Genomic DNA, 20158 nt, shown 5'->3' with positions numbered 1-20158 from the left:
ACACCTGTAAAAGATGACTAATGACTGGGATATTCACATAGGTGTAGGTGAGTATTTAGAAAACATGTTATTACTATAGATTACCTGAGGATCTACATCACTACAGATCAGCTGTAATTTAGTTTGAGTGACAGAAACGAGTTTGTAACAGCTTGCCCTGTGCCCTTATCAGCACTGCCTTCATACCTCGTCATCCGTAAGCCTTATTGTGTGTTGACTATGACAGATTAAGTATAGCCTATCCATTCTAATAACATACTGTATCTGTGTATTTGTCGTAGGTGGTATCTGATTCAAATGGTTTACAACAAGCTCATTGATCAAAATGGATGTCATTCTGAGTTTGACCGATTTGTCCCATAGAGCTCTTATTGGACATTATAGACGTCATTTAAATGTAAAACCAGTATAATAGGCCCTTTGCCTGGTCCACCTTTTCCCTTAAAACCCACCCCATTGACCATAATCTATATACTCCATTGGTTAAAATAGCGTCCATCGACGGTTGTGTGAGGTTTCATGTTTTTCATTGGCAAAATTGAATTTCAATCACATTGAGAGCTCGTGTCTATTGGCTGGCCTGGGCATCCTTCATTCAACAATAGCGCGTGGATTGGTCCATGAGCGTGGGCGGAATCTTCCAGGGGCTTGCTCTTGAAGGCTCACGGAGAGCGAGTGTCGTCATGAGCGGTGGGTAGGAATTAAAACATTGGTATTTATATTACATTGTACTTCGTAAAACAATTTGGTCTATGTTAAAGAAAACACATCGAACAGTTTGTGCTGGAAATTCCTTATGTTTGTTGTTGAGTAGGAGCATTGTGCAAGCCAGCTATGCACTTCCGGAAAAGGGCTGCCTTTTTTTCAGTATCAAAGAGTTTGATTTGCTACGCGTATCTAGCTTAGCATACTAGCCAGTAAAGCTGAATCCTGTTTGTAATTCCAGCTACTGTTAGCTATACATTGATGATAATCATTTTCTATAGTTCACATTAAAACAAATTCCACATGCATGTATCGCAATGGGCTGTTTGTTCCACTCACTTTGAAAAGTCAGCTGCACGAGAAAGTATTTGCAATGCCAGCTAATTGTTTCATTTTTGACTTCCAGTTAGCCAGCAAACCATTTCGCTTGCAAGAAGCTATCTGTGTACGTTTGATGGCGGCGCTATTTTCAGGCCGCGCTCCAAAAATATTCTAAGTATGAAATATCCGATTTTAAAGAGACAGTCACATTGGTCATGATTGCAACTGACCCCAATAATCCACAGTGCATATTATTTGTACAGTCCAATTGTTGTATTAATACTCTCGCGATACAGTATCATGCTTGAGCTATTTGTGAGATTGCGTGAGAATTCAGCCAGGTACAGTAGCCACCAAACTCACTGTACACAAGTAGTAGCTCTCTGCTGTGCCCATTTGCTAGCTAGCATAGTGTATTTTTTTTAGGGCCTTTTAATTCTGTAGACTAGGAGTTGTAGCTAGCAATGCATGAGTCTGACTATCTTTTATTGGCACAGACCCGCACTTTTAGTACGGATTAAAGGTCACGCAATTTACACCAAAGTCTGATGTGACTGGCATTCACGGGGTGGTAGCTAGCCAGCCACAACTAATCTATTAGAGTTGCAGTGTCCATTTTCCTTTGTGTACTGTGTCTTATTTGAATGACTTTGCATGCGTTTAGGGCAAAACGGCTCCCTCGGATTTAATAATGTCCTGAATCTCTGCAGCAGACGTATTGACAGTGACCTGCATTATTTTTGCTACTTGAAATGTGTTAGACTATTTACAGTATATGCAATGTGTGTTTCCATGTATGTTGCAGATCAACAGGACAGTATGGCCACCACTGTTGCTGTCAGTCCCAGCGAGTATCTCCAACCCTCTGCCACTTCCTCTCAAGTGAGTCACAGTTAGACTACTTCCTGCTTGTCCTCGGTGGTTCTCGGATGTGTAAATATCACCCAGTGGTGTCTTAAAAGTAACCAAGGGTTTCATTATTTGACTAAAGCGTGAATACTGAGTCCAGCAATGCCATCCTATTGTGAATTTTGAAGTTTGCAGTTTATGTATTTTATTGGTTGCCAATGGTGAGATGTAGCTTAACCTCCTGTATGTAAACTGTGTTCCACCTAGGGCTGTGTGAAATTCATGATAACTTTCTATTTGTTAAAAAAAAGAGAACTTTTCTCCAAGCTTTGTTGCACAAGAGTCACTCCACTTCAAAAAGCACAAGAAAGAGCATTGAAACCCACCATCTCTGATTGTTCAGAAATAATTTCTGTAGTTAGAAACGGATAAGATTAGCATTCCTGAAAAGTTTTGGTGCAATATAATTTGATATCTGATAAGTAAAGCCGATTGATGGCAACCAAATTGGGCATTTTAATCTATAATATTCATATCTTCAATAATTATAGTACCTAACATCGAATTTGGACCTTAATTCTACCTAACAATGAGTAAGACATGAGGAATCCATTAAAATTATCAAAAGCCACCCACAGACCCCCCCCCACGCCAAGCCCACCCCAACAACCAGTATACGGTATCAGTTCTCTATCTCTAACAAGTAGTATGGAGCTGCTGCTTGGAGTATGGTTTCTTCAACGTTTCTAATATATAATATTACCGTTCAAAAGTTTGGGGTCACTTAGAAATGTCCTTGTTTTTGGAAGAAACACATTTTTTTACCCCATTAAAATGACATCAAATTGATCAGAAATACAGTGTAGACATTGTTAATGTTGTAAATGAATACAGTCGTGGGGAAATGTTTTGAGAATGACAAATTAATTTCCACAAAGTTTGCTGCTTCAGTGTCTTTAGATATTTTTGCCAGATGGAATACTGAAGTATAATTACAAGTATTTCATAAGTGTCAAAGGCTTTTATTGACAATTACATGAAGTTGATGCAAAGAGTCAATATTTGCAGTGTTGACCCTTCCCTTTCAAGACCTCTGCAATCTGCCCTGGCACGCTGTCAATTAACTTTTGGGCCACATCCTGACTGATGGCAGCCCACTCTTGCATAATCAATGCTTGGAGGTGGTCAGAATTTGTGGGTTTTTGTTTGTCCACCCGCTACTTGAGGATTGACCACAAGTTCTCAATGGGATTAAGGTCTGGCGAGTTTCCTGGCCATGGACCCAAAATATCGATGTATTGTTCCCCGAGCCACTTAGTTATCACTTTTACCTTATGGCAAGGTGCTCCATCATGCTGGAAAAGGCATTGTTCATCATCAAACTGTTCCTGGATGGTTGGGAGAAGTTGCTCTCGGAGGATGTATTGGTACCATTCTTTATTCATGGCTGTGTTCTTAGGCAAAATTGTGAGTGAGCCCACTCCCTTGGCTGAGAAGCAACCCCACACATGAATGGTCTCAGGATGCTTTACTCTTGGCATGACACGGGACTGATGGTAGCGCTCACCTTGTCTTCTCCGGACAAGCTTTTTTCCGGATGCCCCAAACAATCGGAAAGGGGATTCATCAGAGGAAATGACTTTACCCCAGTCCTCAGCAGTCCAATCCCTGTACATTTTGTAGAATATCAGTCTGTCCCTGATGTTTATCCTGGAGAGAAGTGGCTTCTTTGCTGCCCTTCTTGACACCAGGCTATCCTCCAAATGTCTTTGCCTCACTATGCGTGCAGATGCACTCACACCTGCCTGCTGCCATTACTGAGCAAGCTCTCTACTGGTGGTGCCCTGATCCTGCAGCTGAATCAACTTTAGGAGACGGTCCTAGTGCTTGCTGGACTTTCTTGGGCGCCCTGAAGCCTTCTTCACAACAATTTAACCGCTCTCCTTGAAGTTCTTGATGATCTGATAAATGGTTGATTTTGGTGCAATCTTACTAGCAGCAATATCCTTGCCTGTGAAGCCCTTTTTGTGCAAAGCACGTGTTTCCTTGCAGGTGACCATGTTTGACAGAGGAAGAACAATGATTCCAAGCACCACCCTCATTTTGAAGCTTCCAGTCTGTTATTCGAACTCAATCAGCATGACAGAGTGATCTTCAGCCTTGTCCTCGTCAACACTCACATGTGTTAACGAGAGAATCACTGACATGATGTCAGCTGGTCCTTTTGTGGCAGAGCTGAAATGCAGTGGAAATGTTTTTTGGAGTTTCAGTTAATTTGCATGGCAAATAGGGACTTTGCAATTTATCTGATCACTCTTCATAACATTCTGGAGTATATGCAAATTGCCATCATACAAACTGAGGCAGCAGACTTTGTGAAAATTTGTGTCATTCTCAAAACGTTTTGCCACAACTGTATTGTAGCTGAAAACGGCTGATTTGTATTTTTATGGAATATCTACATAGGCATACAGAGTCCCATTAACAGCAACCATCACACCTGTGTTCCAATGGCACGTTGTGTTTAGCGAATCCAAGTTTATCATTTTAAAGGGCTAATTGATCATTAGCAACCCCTTTTGCAATTATGTTAGCACAGCTGAAAACTTGTGATTTAAAGAAGCAATAAAACTGGCCTTTAGACTAGTTGAGTAGAAAGAGGAGTGGGAGGTGTGTGTGTGTGTGTGTGTGTGAGAATCAGGTGATGTTTTTTTTCCTATGTTCAGAGAAATTAGCCATTGAAGTCGCTTGCATTCTTTACCATCTATTAGTGTGAAAGTACCAAGGTTTGTCCTGTTGCCACAGTTCCTTCTACTGCCACCACAACCTTTTATCAATTTTGCTGGTCTGTTGTGTTTCAAATCAAATGTTATTAGTCACATGCGCCGAATACAACAGGCGTAGGTAAACCTTAGGGTAAAATGCTTACTCACAAGCCCCTAACCAACAATGCGGTTTGAAAAAAAAAATATGGATAACTATAAGAGGTAAAAGTAACAAGTAATTAAAGAGCAGCAGTAAAATAATAATAGTGAGACTATATACCGGGGAGTACCAATACAGAGTTGATGTGTGGGGGCACCGGATAGTTGAGGTAGTATGTACATGTAGGTAGAGTTATTAAAGTGACTATGCATAGATGACAACAGAGAGTAGCAGTGGTGTAAAGAGGGGGTGGGGGGTGCACTGCAATTAGTCTGGGTAGCCATTTGACTAGATGGTCAGGAGTCTTATGGCTTGGGGGTAGAAGCTGTTTAGAAGCCTCTTGGTCCTAGACCGCTTGCCGTGCGATAGCAGAGAGAACAGTCTATGACTAGGGTGGCTGGAGTCTTTGACAATTTTTAGGGCGTTCCTCTGACACGCCTGGTATAGAGGTCCTGGATGGCAGGAAGCTTGGCCCCAGTGATGTACTGGGCCGTTCGCACTACACGCCTTGTGCCTTGCGGTCGGAGGTCGAGCAGTTGTCATACCAGGCAGTGATGCAACCAATCAGGATGCTCTCGATGTTGCAGCTGTAGAACCTTCTGAGGACCCATGCCAAATCTTTTCAGTCTCTTGAGGGGGAATGGGTTTTGTTGTGCCCTCTTCACGACTGTCTTGGTGTGACTGGACCATGTTAGTTTGTTGTTGATGTGGACACCAAGCAACTTGAAGCTCTCAACCTGCTCCACTACAGCCCTGTCGATGAGAATGGAGGTGTGCTCAGCCCTCCTTTTCCTGTAGTCCACGATCATCTTCTTTTTCTTTATCACCTTGAGGGAGAGATTGTTGTCCTGGAACCACACTGCCAGGTCTTTGACCTCCTCCCTATAGGCTGTCTCATTGTTGTCAGTGATCAGACCTACCACTGTTGTGTCCTCGGAAAATGATGATGTTGGAGTCATGCTTAGCCACGCAGTAGTGGGTAAATGGGGAGTACAGGAGGGGACTAAGCACGCACCCCCGACGGGCCGCCGTGTTGAGGATCAGCGTGGCAGATGTGCTGTTGCCTACCCTTGCCACCTGGGGAAGGCCTGTCAGGAAGTCCAGGATCGAGTTGCAGAGAGAGGTGTTTAGTCCCAGGGTCTTTAGCTTAGTGATGAGCTTTGAGGGCACTATGGCGTTGAACGCTGACCTGTAATCAATGAACAGCATTCTCACGTAGGTGTTCCTTTTGTCCAGGTGGGAAAGGGCAGTATGGAGTGCAATATAGATTGCGTCACCTGTGGATCGGTTGGGGTGGTATGCAAATTGGAGTGGGTCTAGGGTTTCTGGGATGATGGTGTTGATGTGAGCCATGACCAGCCTTTCACTGCCCTTCATGGCTACATACGTGAGTGCTACGGGTTGGTAGTCATTTAGGCAGGTTACCTTGGTGTTCTTGGGCACGGACTATGGTGGTCTGCTTGAAACATGTAGGTATTACAGACTCGGTCAGGGAGAGGTTGAAAATGTCAGTGAATACAATTGCCAGTTGGTCAGCGCAGCGCATGCTTGTAGTACACGTCCTGGTAATCCGTCGGGCCTTGCAGCCATGTGAATGTTGACCTGTTTAAAGGACTTATTCACATTGGCTATCACAGTCGTCCGGAACAGTTGTTGCTCTCATGCATGCTTCAGTGTCTAAGTGCACATAGAAATAATTTAGCTTGTCTAGTAGGCTCGTGTCACTGGGCAGCTCGCGGCTGGGCCTCCCTTTGTAGTCCGTAATAGTTTGCAAGCCCTGCCACATCCAACGAGCGTCGGAGCCGGTGTAGTAGGATTCAATCTTAGTCCTGTATTGACGCTTTGCCTGTTTGATGGTTTGTTGGAGGGCATAGCGGGATGTCTTATAAGCATCCGAGTTAGAGTCCCACTCCCTTTAAAGCGGCAGCTCTACCCTTTAGCTCAGTGCGGATGTTTCCTGTAATCCATGGCTTCTGGTTGGGCTAGGTACGTACGGTTACTGTGGGGACGACGTCATCAATGCACATATTGATGAAGCCGATTACCGAGGTGGTATACTCCTCAATGCCATGGGATGAATCCCGGAACATATTCCAGCCTGCTAGCAAAATAGTCCTGTAGCTTAGAATTTGCGTCATCTGACTACTTCCATATTGGACGAGTCGCTGGTCCTTCCTGCTTTAGTTTTCTTCATTTTTTCAAATGAAGGGCGAAGGAGAGCTTCGTACGCGTCTCTGTGTCTGTAGTCAAGGTGGTCTAGATTTTTTCCCCCCTCTGATTGCACATGTAACATGCTGGTAGAAATTAGGTAAAAATGATTTGTTTCCCTGCATTAAAGTCCCCGGCCACTGGGAGTACCGCCTCTCGATTAGCATTGTCCTGTTTGCTTATGGCCTTTATACAGCTCGTTAAGTGCGGTCTTCGTGCCATCATCGGTTTGTTGTGGTAAATCGACATCTACGAAAAATATAGATGAAAACTCTTGGTAAATAGTGTGGTCTACAGCTTATCATGAGATGCTCTACCCTCAAGTGAGCAAAACCTCAAGTCTTCCTTAATATTAGATTTTGCGCACCAGCTGTTATTGACAAATAGACATAGACCGCCACCCCTTGTCTTACCGGAGGCAGCTGTTAAGTCTTGCCGATGCACAGAACCCAGCCAGCTGTATATTATCCATGTCGTCGATCTACCACGACTCATATGAAACATAAGATATTACCGTTTTTTATGTCCCGTTGGTAGGATAGTCTTGACCTGAGCTCATCCAGTTTATTCTTCAATGACTGGACGTTGGCCAATAGGACGGATGGTAGAGGCGGGTTACCCACTCACCGGCGAATTCTCACAAGGCACCTGGACCTGCGTCCCCTGTATCGGCGTCGCTTCTTCATGCAAATGACGGGGATTTCGCCCGGGTCTGGTATCAACAGTAAATCCTTAGTGTCCAACTTGTTCCACCCTGAACCATTTGTCTCTCTCTCTCTCTCTCTCATCCTGTACAGGACTCCCAGCCCTCCCCACTGGCCCTCCTGGCCGCCACCTGCAGTAAGATCGGCCCCCCTGCTGCTCAGGCCCCTGTCAGCGCCCCTCCTGCCCAACCCCAACCTCGCCGTCTCCTCCCCATCAAGCCCGCACCCATCGCCCCCGCCCCTCCCAAAAACCTGGGCTTCCTGTCCGCTAAAGGAAATGTGATCCAGCTGCCAGCGGGCCTGGGCTCCAACAGCCCCGGCACCCCCATCGTTCTCACCATCCAGCAGAGCCCTGGCCGCTCGAATCAAACATCCAACATCCAGTACCAGGTGATGCCGCAGCTGGGAGGCACACAGACCATCCAGATGATGCAGCAGGGCGGACAGATCCAGCTCATCCCGGGTACCAACCAGGCCATCATCACCACGCCCATGACGGTCCCCCAGCCGCAGCCCGCTACCGCGCCCATCACCCCGCAGAAGACTGTGGCCATCAAGCCGTCCCCCAGGGGGCGGAAACCCAACGCAGCCAACGTGGTGCGGCTGCCCAGCGGGCTCACGCTGCCCCTCAACGTAGCCACCGGAGAGGAGCCAGCGGCAGCTCCTCCCCCTCCAACGAAGGGCAGACGAGGAAGGAAGAAGCTGGTGGCAGCAGCCCCTCCACCACAGACCACCTCTCCGCCCCCCGAGCAGATGGAGACGATATTGTTAGAAGCCGGGGAGAATATTATTCAGGTATGTTTGTTGTTCTGCTGCATTTGGTGTGGGGTCAACCATGACTTGTGGACTAGTTCACTTGCTTGATTGGGCTACAAATGGGTACTAATGACTGAATATGTCTACAATGCTTGTGAGTGAGTGTAAATGAGTAATGATTTAATCTGTATTTCTCAAACTCAAAGTGCTATGCTTTACATGAGAGTTATCCTACTCTATCAACCCTTCAACCTCCAGTATTGGGGTCCCTGTATGAGTAAGTGTTGGACAGATTTAGGTCTGTGTCTCATTGCTGCTCTCCCGGTGTTCTCCCCAGGCGGGTAACCAGCTCCTAATCGTGCAGAACACCGGGTCAGGCCAGCAGCAGCTGGTGCAGTTGGTGCAGCAGAAACAGGAGCAGCAGGTGGTCCAGATTCCCCAGCAGGCCCTGAAGGTGGTGCAGGCCGCCTCCGCCACCCTGCCTCAGGTCCCCCAGAGACAGCCTGCACCCAGCCTGCAACCAGAGCCCACTCAGGTACACACACAAGTTGTTGTAGATCATCAATGTAGCTCTCTCAGCAAACTGACAGATATAGGGGTTACTCAGAGTAGTTAGTTAGGATGCGAGGTGATTTATAGATTGGCAACTTCAGACTGACTTATGTCGTCATGCACACAGGCCACATACACAGTACTCTTACAGATTCTGCATGCACACCACCTCTACACTCACTCCAGGCTACCCACATGTTTATTATTTTTATTTTTGTGTATGTAACCTTGTTAAATAGGCAAGTCAGTTAAGAACAAATTCTTATTTACAATGACGGCCAACCAAAAGGCAAAAGGCCTCCTGCGGGGACGGGGGCTGGGATTAAAAATAAAAGTAAAGGACAAAACGCACAACCCGACATGAGACAACACTACATAAAGAAAGACCTAAGACAACAACACAGCATGGTAGCAACATCACATGACAACAGCATGGTAGCATCACAACATAGTAGCAGCACAAAACATGGTACAAACATTATTGGGCACAGACAACAGCACAAAGGGCAAGAAGTTAGAGACAACAGTACATCACGTGAAGCAGCCACAGCTGTCAGTAAGAGTGTCCATGATTGAGTCTTGATTGATTGCACATGCGCTTTCCAAACAGCTGAAATGTAATGAAACCATAAAAGTGCCTTTTAATACAGAAATGTGTCCTAATCTGACAGACTTGTTCCATGTTAGTCTGACACCCCTGTGCTCCTCTCAGCTGCTGATCAAAACCGCATCAGGCGAATGGCAGACTGTGCAGCTCCAGGAAACCACAGTTTCCACGCCCTCCAGCATGGTCACCACCACCCTGTCGTCCGTGGGGGCCACCAAGAGAACACTGGCGGGGGGCAGGAAGGAGAGGACACTACCAAAAATAGCTCCGGCGGGGGGGATGATAGCGTTGAACGCGGCCCAGCTCTCCTCGGCGGGCCAGGCCGTGCAGACTATAAACATTAACGGGGTCCAGGTGCAAGGAGTGCCCGTCACCATCACCAATGCAGGAGGTGTGTGTGTGTGTTCGTGACAAATATAAAAAGTGCTTGACCATATCCATTCTATTTCCACACTGTCTTCCTTTAAAAACGTTTTTAATTTCAATGGACTTTTAGCAAGCTAATGGAGGCCTGCATGTGTGTGTCAGTGGTCATGTGTCAGTTTGTGTGTGTGGATTGGGGTGTGCATGTCTGTGTAAAGTAGCTTTATATATGTACAATATATGTTTATTATACATGTGCAAGATGTTAAAATGTCTCTACTGTTCTTTCAGGGCAGCAGCACCTGACAGTGCAGACGGTGCAGGGCGGGGCCCTCCAGTTGGGCGGCGTGACCTCCCAGGGCCACCAGGTGCAGATGGAGCAGACTCTGGCTCTGGAGCTGCAGGGCCAGCCTGGGGAGAAGAAACGTCGCATGGCCTGCACCTGCCCCAACTGTAAGGACTCCGAGAAGAGGCAAGTATTAAATATATTTTGTTGCCAGAATGGAAAGTCTTGGTTGATACAAACTGATACCTGTATGGCAAAAGTGTACCCGTTTGTGAAATTGGGGCAGAGAAACAACCACGATTGCAAGCAACGACTTTCCATCCTCCTGCTATTAATATCTGTGCACCAAGCAGAAATATAAGCGAATACACTACCTACATGACCAAAAGTATGTGGACACCTGTTCGTCAAACATCCCATTCAAAAATTATGGGCATTCTCATATAACAGCCTCCACTCTTCTCAGAAGGCTTTCTACAAGATGTTAGAACATTGCTGCGGGGACTTACTTCCATTCACCCACGATTATTAGTTAGGTCGGGCTCTGATGTTGGGCGATAAGCCCTGACTCGCATTCGGAGTAACTATTTATCCCCAGGGTGTTTGATGGGATTGAGATCAGGGCTCAAGTTCTTCCACACCTATCTCGACAAACCATTTCTACATGGACCTCGCTTTGTGCATGGGGACATTGTCATCCTGAAACAGGAAAGGGCCTTTCCCAAACTTTTGCCACAAAGTTAGAAGCACAGAATCGTCTAGAATGTCATTGTATGCTCTAGTGTTAAGATTTCCCTTCACTGGAACTAAGGGGCCTAGCCTGAACCATGAAAAACAGTCCCGGAACATTATTCCTCCTCCACCAAACTTTACAGTTGGCACTATGCATTGGGTTAGGTAACGTTCTCCTGGCATCTGCCAAACCCAGATTCGTCCGTTGGACTGCCAGATGGAAAACATGATTCATCACTCCAGAGAATGCATTTCCATTGTCCAATGGCGGTGAGCTTTACACCACTCCTGTCAACGCTTGGCAATGCGCATGGTGATCTTAGGCTTGTGTGCGGCTGCTCGGCCATGGAAACCCATTTCATGAAGCTCTCGACTAACAGTTCTTGTGTTGACGTTGCTTCCAGAGGAACTTGTTAGTGAGTGTTGCAAACGAGGACAGACGATTTTTTTACGCACTTCAGCACTTGGTGGTCCCGTTCTGTGAGCTTGTGAAGCCTACCACTACCCGGCTGAGCCGTTGTTGCTCCTAGATGTTTCCACTTCACAATAACAGCACTTACAGTTGACCGTGGAAGCTCTTGCAGGGCAGAAATTTGACGAACTGACTTGTTGGAAAGGTGGCATTCTATGACAGTGGTACGTTGAAAGTCGCAGCGCTCTTCAGTAAGGTCATTCTACTGCCAGTGTTTGTCTATGGAGATTGCGTGGCGGTGTGCTTGATTTTTATATATCTGTCAATAAAAGGTGTGGCTGAAATGGCCAAATCTACTCATTTGAACGGGTGACCACATACATTTGTGTGTATATAGTGTAGTTAAGTTTGTGTTTTCTGTGTTGTGCAGGCCCGGCGAGGTAGGGAAGAGGAAGCACATCTGTCACATCCCAGGCTGCGAGAAGACGTTCCGGAAAACGTCCCTCCTCCGGGCCCACGTGCGCCTGCACACTGGCGAGCGGCCCTTCGTCTGCAACTGGGTCTTCTGCGGCAAACGCTTCACGCGCAGCGACGAGCTGCAGCGGCACGCCAGGACACACACAGGTCTGTCCACCGCAGGAGACATGCTGATACACACTGTAGGGTGAATGTAGGTCAGTCTGCGAACACACACTGAGTCATGCTCAGTAAGGAGCACAGTAGCAAAACGTTTTGCAATGGATAATGACAATCCTGTGTTCTTATTGGACAAGTTCAGATAGTACCGCCCCTGTTTTCAAAATGTTTTCCAACTACTGAACACACCCCAGGACACACACACAGGAGGTACGTACACAGCAAGGTTAGCACAAGTCAGTCGACAATACTCCATATGCCAAAACATTCTGATACACCATTGTGTTCACCATATGTCAGGACTCGAACAGTACATTAACATACAGTATGTTAAGTTTTGCTGAAGTTTCCAGGACTCAAGCAGGCACTCAGATTTGTAGCAGAGATTCCCTTGCAGCAGAGAAGGATGGTAATTGCTCTTTCATAGTTTTGTGTTATGCAGGAAAATTAAACCACTGATTTTATTCTGTCTTTTCCTTGTAGGAGACAAGCGCTTCGAGTGCAACCAGTGTCAGAAACGGTTCATGAGGAGCGACCATCTCACGAAGCATTACAAAACCCACATAAACACCAAGAACTTGTGAGCTGTGCTGTATACACAGACATGTCCTGATGAACTAAACCCCATAGAGGGCCGCAGGAGAGGATACCAAGAGAGTAGTCTCATGATGGGTACCCCAAAAAGGCCCCATACGCCCTGTTCTCCTTACTCACCCCTCAGGGGCTTCGTAGCCTGGTGTACATACCAATCCTCCCCCCACAGACTCAACTGTTCCAGTCAATTTATTAATGATAAAAATATATATATATATATATATAATTACGGACAGCAGGCTTACCTACGTAGGCAGAATGCGTAGAACAGCGAAAGGCGGTCTCCCAGAAAGATAGGCAAGCGTGGCTGCTGTGTTCTGATGACCTCACGCTCTGAGCACCATATCCAGTCATCAGGCCTGAGGGAGGAATGAGAGCGAAACGGATAGATTTAGTCTACCAAAGTACCCGAGCCCAAAGGAGACTCCAGCCACTCTTGCCCCTTCTTGTTTTTCCATGTTTTATTCTTTTCAATGTTAATAATAACAAATATTATTGTTGTTGAAGCACCAGAATAAGTTTTATTTCAAAGTTGATCCTCAAGCCCCACGAGTATCCAAGGTACTTTTTTTCAGTCAAAACAAATCCTATTCAGTAAATTGCACTACATGCATATCATGTTACATGGTTTGAATGGTATTTGTAATTCTATTCTTATTCAATATCAAAGTACTATTATGGATTTTTTTCAACAAATAAATTATTTGGTTTGGAATGAACCTACATATCTGTGAGGCCTTGGTGACCACTTTGAAACCTTACACAGTTCCAGACTCTGAAAACCCAAGTTGGCAAAAGAGTTTGTGTATGTGCGTACAAACATACATTCACACATACATGGGCAAATATAGATATTTATGGTGTTCAGACATAATACCCTTTTCGGGAGGTTTTTTTTATATCAAAGATGAAAATGTAAATTAGGTTTTGGCATTGTTTTTGTTTGAGTGAAGAGTTGCACATTTATTTTGAATACACACCCCATCCTAATGAGTTTAAATGTAGTGCATTGGTATGTGTATATCATTATGATATTAACTAAATATGTTCCAAATATTGGTCTGGCATGACAATCATGCCACAAGATGCACATAATCAACATTAAAATGCTTTCTCGGGCCTGTCATAACTTGTTTATTATGATCTACATTAAGATCCGTCTGAGGCAAATATGTTTGATAGAACATTTCTGATTCGTGTGACACGCTATCTACTATTATTTATCTAAGGTTTCTGGTGTTTCGATTCCTTGAACACTCAAGGAAGGACACCAGAGCTAAACCTTTACTCGTAGTATTACAATAAGTTCTGTTCAATTAATACATATTGACTGTTTATGTAGCTAACTGCATAACTAATCGGAAAGATTTATAAATGTCCCCCCCCCCCAAAAAAAAATAAAATAAATTGTCCTCATGCATTTTAAAATGAGATCAACATTTAATTGAATAGCCAATAGAAAAATTGTGTCCAGTATGTCTGGATGCCTTAAACTGGGCCTTGGGGACGGAAATAAAGTCCTGCTCATATTTATGTTTGTATTGTATGTCCTGAATGTGTATATACAATGTGTCTGGGAGACACAGTAAAATGTAGGATAAAAAAGTTACACTGCCTTGTATTTTGGCCGGCCTGGTCAGAGCTGAAGGAAGTGGACTGTACAGTGTGAAAGGAAAATGCGTAATGTGACGTTGTATAGCTTCATTCCTGCTTTGTACACTATTACTTCTCGATGATCCCTTTTCTATCGAATTTAAAGTTGCCTTAGACAGTTGCACCCAGTATTTAAAGAGATTTCTGTCTAATTTCCAGGGAATGGCATTTGTAGAATTCCTTTTATTTTTATCTAACTTATGTTACACAATGCCGATGTTTATGTGCACTGACTTGAGCCCAGGTTGAAAATGTGTGATTTTTATTTGATTTTTAAGTAATGATCAGTGGATGAGTTTTTACCTAAACTGAAAAGGTCCTAATGTTGGTCTCAGTGAAACAGGTGCTTTTCCCTCTCTAAACCTGATCTACCACAGTAATAGATTCAGATCCTGTGTGTGTCTGAAATGGCACCCTAATTCCTATATTGTGCACTACAGCTCTATGGTCTCTGGTAAGAAGTAGTGCACTATATAGGAAATAGGGTGCCATTTTAGACTTCCTTTGTTTAACAGGAGTCCTCAGATATCCAGCTATTGCCCATCTTTTATAACTTGTATTAAGGCACTTACTACAGGTGCTTGCTCCTTTTTTACAGTCACCCAACCCTCCAATAAAGCATTCAAACTGTATTCTGGGTTGTCCTTCTTCGTCCAGGTCCCATCAGCCTTCACAAGAGATTGCCCTCACTGAGAACCATAGGATGAATTTTTTTGAAAAAGGTGTGTTTGTGTACAAGTATTTACCTGGCTGTCATTTGTTTTACATAGGGCAATAGGAAGCCTAGATCGTTGGGCCAGTAACTGAACGGTTGCTGGTTAGAATCCCTGAGCTGACAGGTGAAAAAATCTGATGTGCCCTTGAGCAAGGCACTTAAGCCTAATTGCTCCTGTAAGTTGCTCTGGATAAGAGGGTCCGCTAAATCAGGGTTTCCCAAACTCGGCCCTGGGGCCCGGCCCTGAGTGCAGGACGACACAGCGGATTTCAAATATCCAAGTCGTCATCAAGCTTTGATTATTTGAATCAGCTGTGTAGTGCTAGGGCAAAAACAAAAACTTTGGCCGAGCTTGGGAAACCCTATGCCAAATGTACATGGTTAATGAGGAAATGAAATAATTTATTGAAGAGATTGAGTGATTCTGAGCTATAGGGTCTCAGTGCTGTATCCCCTTCAATGGCTTGATGTCTGGACAGTTGATTTCAGAAAAAAAGTGTGTTTGCTACATAATGTTCTTTAGGGTTAAAGGAAACTTAAGTCTAGTTCAGATTGATTGTCTGCGGGGCCAAGTTAACCTCCCCCATTCATGTAAAAAAAAAAAAAAGTTATGACCATTATGCTTTTAGGGAAAGAGGATCATTTTGACATGTATTAAACTGAAAGTTTGACCAATTCCAGTCCCGTTGCTTAGGGGATTCAGTGTTTAAATAATGAATATCAATTTGGAGGGCAGAAATAATTAAATAGTAAAGCATTAGAGTTTTAAGAATTGTTTATGCTCAATTATTTGTGGCATTTAAAGCATATTGAAGTTAGAAGTAATAGGATTTTAAACAATAGCCTACCTGCGTGTGGTCAACTATTTCAGCACCATTTTGTGCTGCTCTGAGACAAGCATGGGGACAGGTCTTAAATCAATGAGATTTTTATGATCACTGAATCTCCGTTTGGGTATTGGTTAGACTACAATTAGGGTGTGGAAATGTTATGGTCTTAGTACTGTAGCCTACTCCCGACCGGTCACGCTGTACAGAGCCATATTTTCCTAATGGAAACCCTGAGGGTTTTGTTATTCCTGGAATAGAAACACCATAATATTAATAAATTTAATTAAGCTAAACTTAAAATTAATCCTATATAGTATGTTCTTACAAAAAAGGTTTTAAATTCTCTAGTACAGACAATTTTGAAGACTGTCAAATGCTTCTCAAAGATGCCCTCTGGTGGTCAAACTAGCACTAACTAGCATTAATGGCAACAATGGCTGACAGTTAAATAACTTGCCATAGAATTCTGCGTCAGCCGGCAAGGTGTGCTGCAGTATGACGCAACTTTTACAGGAAGAACCACTGTAATCAAATGGCTACCCAGACTATTTTCATTGCCCCACTGCCCCCTCTTTTACGCTGCTGCTACTCTCTGTTATTATCTATGCATAGTCACTTTAATAACTCTACCTATATGTACATATTACCTCAATTACCTCGACTAACCGGTGTCCCCGCACATTGACTCCACTGGTACCCCCTGTATATAGCCTCGGTATTGTTATTTTGCTGCTGATCTTTAATTATTTGTTACTTTTATTTATTTATTTGTATTTATTTTTTTTATCTTAAAACTGAGTTGTTGGTTAAGGGCTTGTAAGTAAGCATTTCACTGTAAGGTCTACTACACCTGTTGTATTTGGCATGTGACAAATACAATTGGATTTGATTTGGTGTAGCCTGAAAAGTCTAAGCGTTTTAAGATGTTGTTTTTGATTACATTTGTTAATTGATTTGCTGAAAATATGTTTTTCATTTTGATTTCTAATCTAGAAAGATATTGTAACTTCATTCTAATCTTTAAAAAAATTAGCAATTTTGCAATAATCTCACGAAGCCAGTACACAATAGATGATTCAGATTAATTAGTTAATGAATTTACAACAATATAAACAAAGATTTAATTCATTACAACAATATCGACTTCACCGACTGAAGAGAGGCTGGGACACAGCAGGTTCGAAAAAATCCTTAAATGTGATAGGAAAGCATCCAACAGGAACGTGTGGTTATTGCCAGGAAACAGACAGCGGAGCATGTTTTGCCACAGTGTGGGTATTATCAGAGGGAAAGAGGCTGAGATCTAGTATGAGGTAGAAGGGGATACAGGAAATTAGTTTAAAGAGTATATTGAGTAGAACATCATTAGATATAGTCTCAAATATGTTATTTTTTTCAAGAGCAACGGAGCTGGCAGGTAGGATTTAGTTTCTTCCTGTACCTGGCCCACACTCCAGTACAGTAAACGGCGGTAATGCACCATAACGTTGGATGCCAACCGCCTATAAACCCCACCAAAGAAGAAGACTTCACCAACTGCATACAATTGCGAACGCTCCCTGTTTTTTTGTAAATAAATATATACTTTTTGGGGTATTTAAAAAAATCGTATCATAACATTTCTAATTACAATACAATAACAACAAAAAAAACATAGGACATCACTACACGTATATTTTCTCGGAAGAAACATAAAATAACATTAAAAGTAAAACAATTAAATCACAACAATTGACTTTCAAAAGTTAAAAGTACCTTAAATAAAATAAGAAGGTCAGGGGTTACAGTTGTACAAACCTATGATAGCGCTGTAAGAAGGTCAGGGGTTACAGTTGTACAAACCTATGATAGAGCTGTAAGAAGGTCAGGGGTTACAGTTGTACAAACCTATGATAGAGTTGTAAGAAGGTCAGGGGTTACAGTTGTACAAACCTATGATAGAGCTGTAAGAAGGTCAGGGGTTACAGTTGTACAAACCTATGATAGAGTTGTAAGAAGGTCAGGGGTTACAGTTGTACAAACCTATGATAGAGCTGTAAGAAGGTCAGGGGTTACAGTTGTACAAACCTATGATAGAGTTGTAAGAAGGTCAGGGGTTACAGTTGTACAAACCTATGATAGAGCTGTAAGAAGGTCAGGGGTTACAGTTGTACAAACTTATGATAGAGTTGTAAGAAGGTCAGGGGTTACAGTTGTACAAACCTATGATAGAGTTGTAAGAATGTCAGGGGTTACCAGTTGTACAAACCTATGATAGAGTTGTAAGAAGGTCAGGGGTTACAGTTGTACAAACCTATGATAGAGTTGTAAGAAGGTCAGGGGTTACAGTTGTACAAACCTATGACAGAGTTGTAAGAATACAGTGTTTTTTTTTGTTATTGACTAATTCTAGAGATTTATTAAATATTGAATTTCAAGTAAAAATATATTGCATTTGGGGACAGATTTAAAATATTTGTTTTTGTGTATATACAATTTACCAGAGAGAATGAAGAAATTAACGACTTACTCAGTAGTTTTGTTTTCATTTGAATAATAACATATTATATAATTAATTGTAAATACATGGGTCTTATTGATTAAATAAAAAATGTAAATACTTAACTCGCTCCAAAATAATTTCACAGTCACACATATAAAGAAGTTTTCCCTTTAGAAAAGGCATAGTCCTCTAAGTCCTTGAATTTAGACAAGTTATTGCAAGGGTATATTTTGTGCAAGATTTTTAAGTGGAAGAAGAAGAATTTCGCTCTTGGAGAGATCTTGTCCTTGGAGTTAAAAAGTTATTTTATGAATGTTACATTGATTTTCCAGCAGGGGGCAACCTCGAACATTAGTTGTGTATCTATCTTGACATGTTCTCCAAAACATAAATTACATTGAATTAATTGAGTAAGTCCTGAAGGTATTGCTTTGCATATAGCATTACATGATTTATAATGTATTGGGAAGTTAAATGTTTGTAATAACTTTCTATACGAGAGTATATTTCCTTCTCTATCAAATAAATCAAGCACAGATCTAATATTTATTTCAAACCACTTAGGAAAGAACAAATACTTGTTTTTAACAACAATATCTTTGTTGTTCCACAGAAGTGTCTTGTGTGGGGAGAAGTTGTGGACAGGCTAAAGGGGCTTGTTTATGAAATTTGGACAGTTTGATGGGTAATTTTGCTGGAGAATAGTTGCACTTCCAAAACAATTAAAGACCACCCAATTTCATAAAAATATGACAGGGAATTAAGTACCATATAGATTCAGAGCTAAGCATACCTCTTTTTACCCAGTTTACTTTGAAGATATTGTTGATATCAATTCAATCTAGTACTTCAAACCCACCATCAGCTCTTTGGTTTGATATTACAGACTTCTTAAGGTTGTGTTGTTTATTTTTCCATATGAAGTTTCCTTGATATCCTTACTGGTTTGATCAGCTACAAATAGGGATACAGCAGGTAGACAAAACGTGACATACCCTCTGCTTTGAACAATAAAACCCTTCCAATAATAGAGAGGTCATGTTGGAGCCAGTTATTAAAGATGGATTTCGTTTTCTTTAATCTCTGAAATAAATTGAGATGTTGACAGACAATATGGTTTTTCGCCATGTGCATCTTTCACTGGAATATTCTCATTCGATTGGTCATTTGAGTTATGCAGGGACAATATTTTGCAATTATTTAAATTCCAGACCAGAAGCAAAATGAAATGATTTGATAATATTAAGTGCAAAAGCAATTTGACCCTTGTCTTTTAGAAACAGAGCAGTATCGTCTGCTAATTGAGATATGTATTTATTTTCCAAATATTGAAATACCCTTTAATTCAGGGTTGTTTAAAATGCTAATAGATAGTAATTCTACAACTAAAATGAATAAGAAAGCTGAAATAGGGCAACCATGGCTGCGGTGAATGAAATATTTGAGATGTGTTACGATGAATCATAACTTCATATCTTTATAAAACATATTGATAGAGACAAAACTAGTCCCGAAGCCAAAAGTGCACATCGAAAGTATTAGCATTGTGTTGAATTGTATCAAATGCTTCACAAAAGTCGAGGAATAAAATAATAGCCTCGGTGTCAACTGAATCAATCAAGTCTAAAACTAACCCAATGTCACAGCTGATGTGGCGAACTTTCATGAAACCAGTTTGGGTTTCAATAATACCCCGGTTTAGGCCCATTTTAAGCCTATTAGCATATGTTAAAATTATCAATTTATATTTCGCCCTTGCAGAAGGCAGGAATCGTGGTCACAGGCAGGCAATGTTCATACACAGGTAGGCAAACAGGTAGGTGAATCA

At 42.6% G+C, this 20158-nt stretch overlaps 1 protein-coding gene across 2 annotated transcripts; it reads left to right on the top strand.

The window, feature by feature from the left end:
* The first annotated feature begins 578 nt into the window (after positions 1–578).
* On the top strand, positions 579–14935 carry LOC118364889 (transcription factor Sp2-like). Of its 2 annotated transcripts, none has more exons than XM_035746682.2 (8): positions 579–690; positions 1832–1908; positions 7806–8507; positions 8806–9003; positions 9733–10018; positions 10282–10462; positions 11851–12044; positions 12540–14935. In XM_035746682.2, exons 1-8 carry the CDS (start codon positions 621–623, stop codon positions 12638–12640), a joined length of 1809 nt encoding a protein of 602 aa, XP_035602575.2. In that variant the 5' UTR covers positions 579–620; the 3' UTR covers positions 12641–14935. The 2 variants fall into 2 exon arrangements, with proteins under 2 accessions (XP_035602575.2, XP_035602576.2); XM_035746683.2 differs by having other exon boundaries at positions 653–712.
* The last annotated feature ends 5223 nt before the right edge of the window (positions 14936–20158 follow it).

The sequence above is a fragment of the Oncorhynchus keta genome, chromosome 32, assembly GCF_023373465.1.
Source record: "Oncorhynchus keta strain PuntledgeMale-10-30-2019 chromosome 32, Oket_V2, whole genome shotgun sequence".
In the NCBI taxonomy this organism is placed as follows: Eukaryota; Metazoa; Chordata; class Actinopteri; order Salmoniformes; family Salmonidae; genus Oncorhynchus; species Oncorhynchus keta.
Note: the sequence above shows the minus strand (reverse complement) of the source record. Positions and strands in the feature narration are given on the sequence as shown.

What these genes read in the sequence shown, in the direction of transcription:
- LOC118364889 (XM_035746682.2), top strand. Translation starts at nt 621, where the DNA reads ATGAGCGTGGGCGGAATCTTCCAGGGGCTTGCTCTTGAAGGCTCACGG. An exon ending in TGCAACCAGAGCCCACTCAG is followed by an intron (nt 9,004 to 9,732) that starts GTACACACACAA and finishes TGCTCCTCTCAG; the next exon opens with CTGCTGATCAAAACCGCATC. An exon ending in GCACGCCAGGACACACACAG is followed by an intron (nt 12,045 to 12,539) that starts GTCTGTCCACCG and finishes TTTTCCTTGTAG; the next exon opens with GAGACAAGCGCTTCGAGTGC.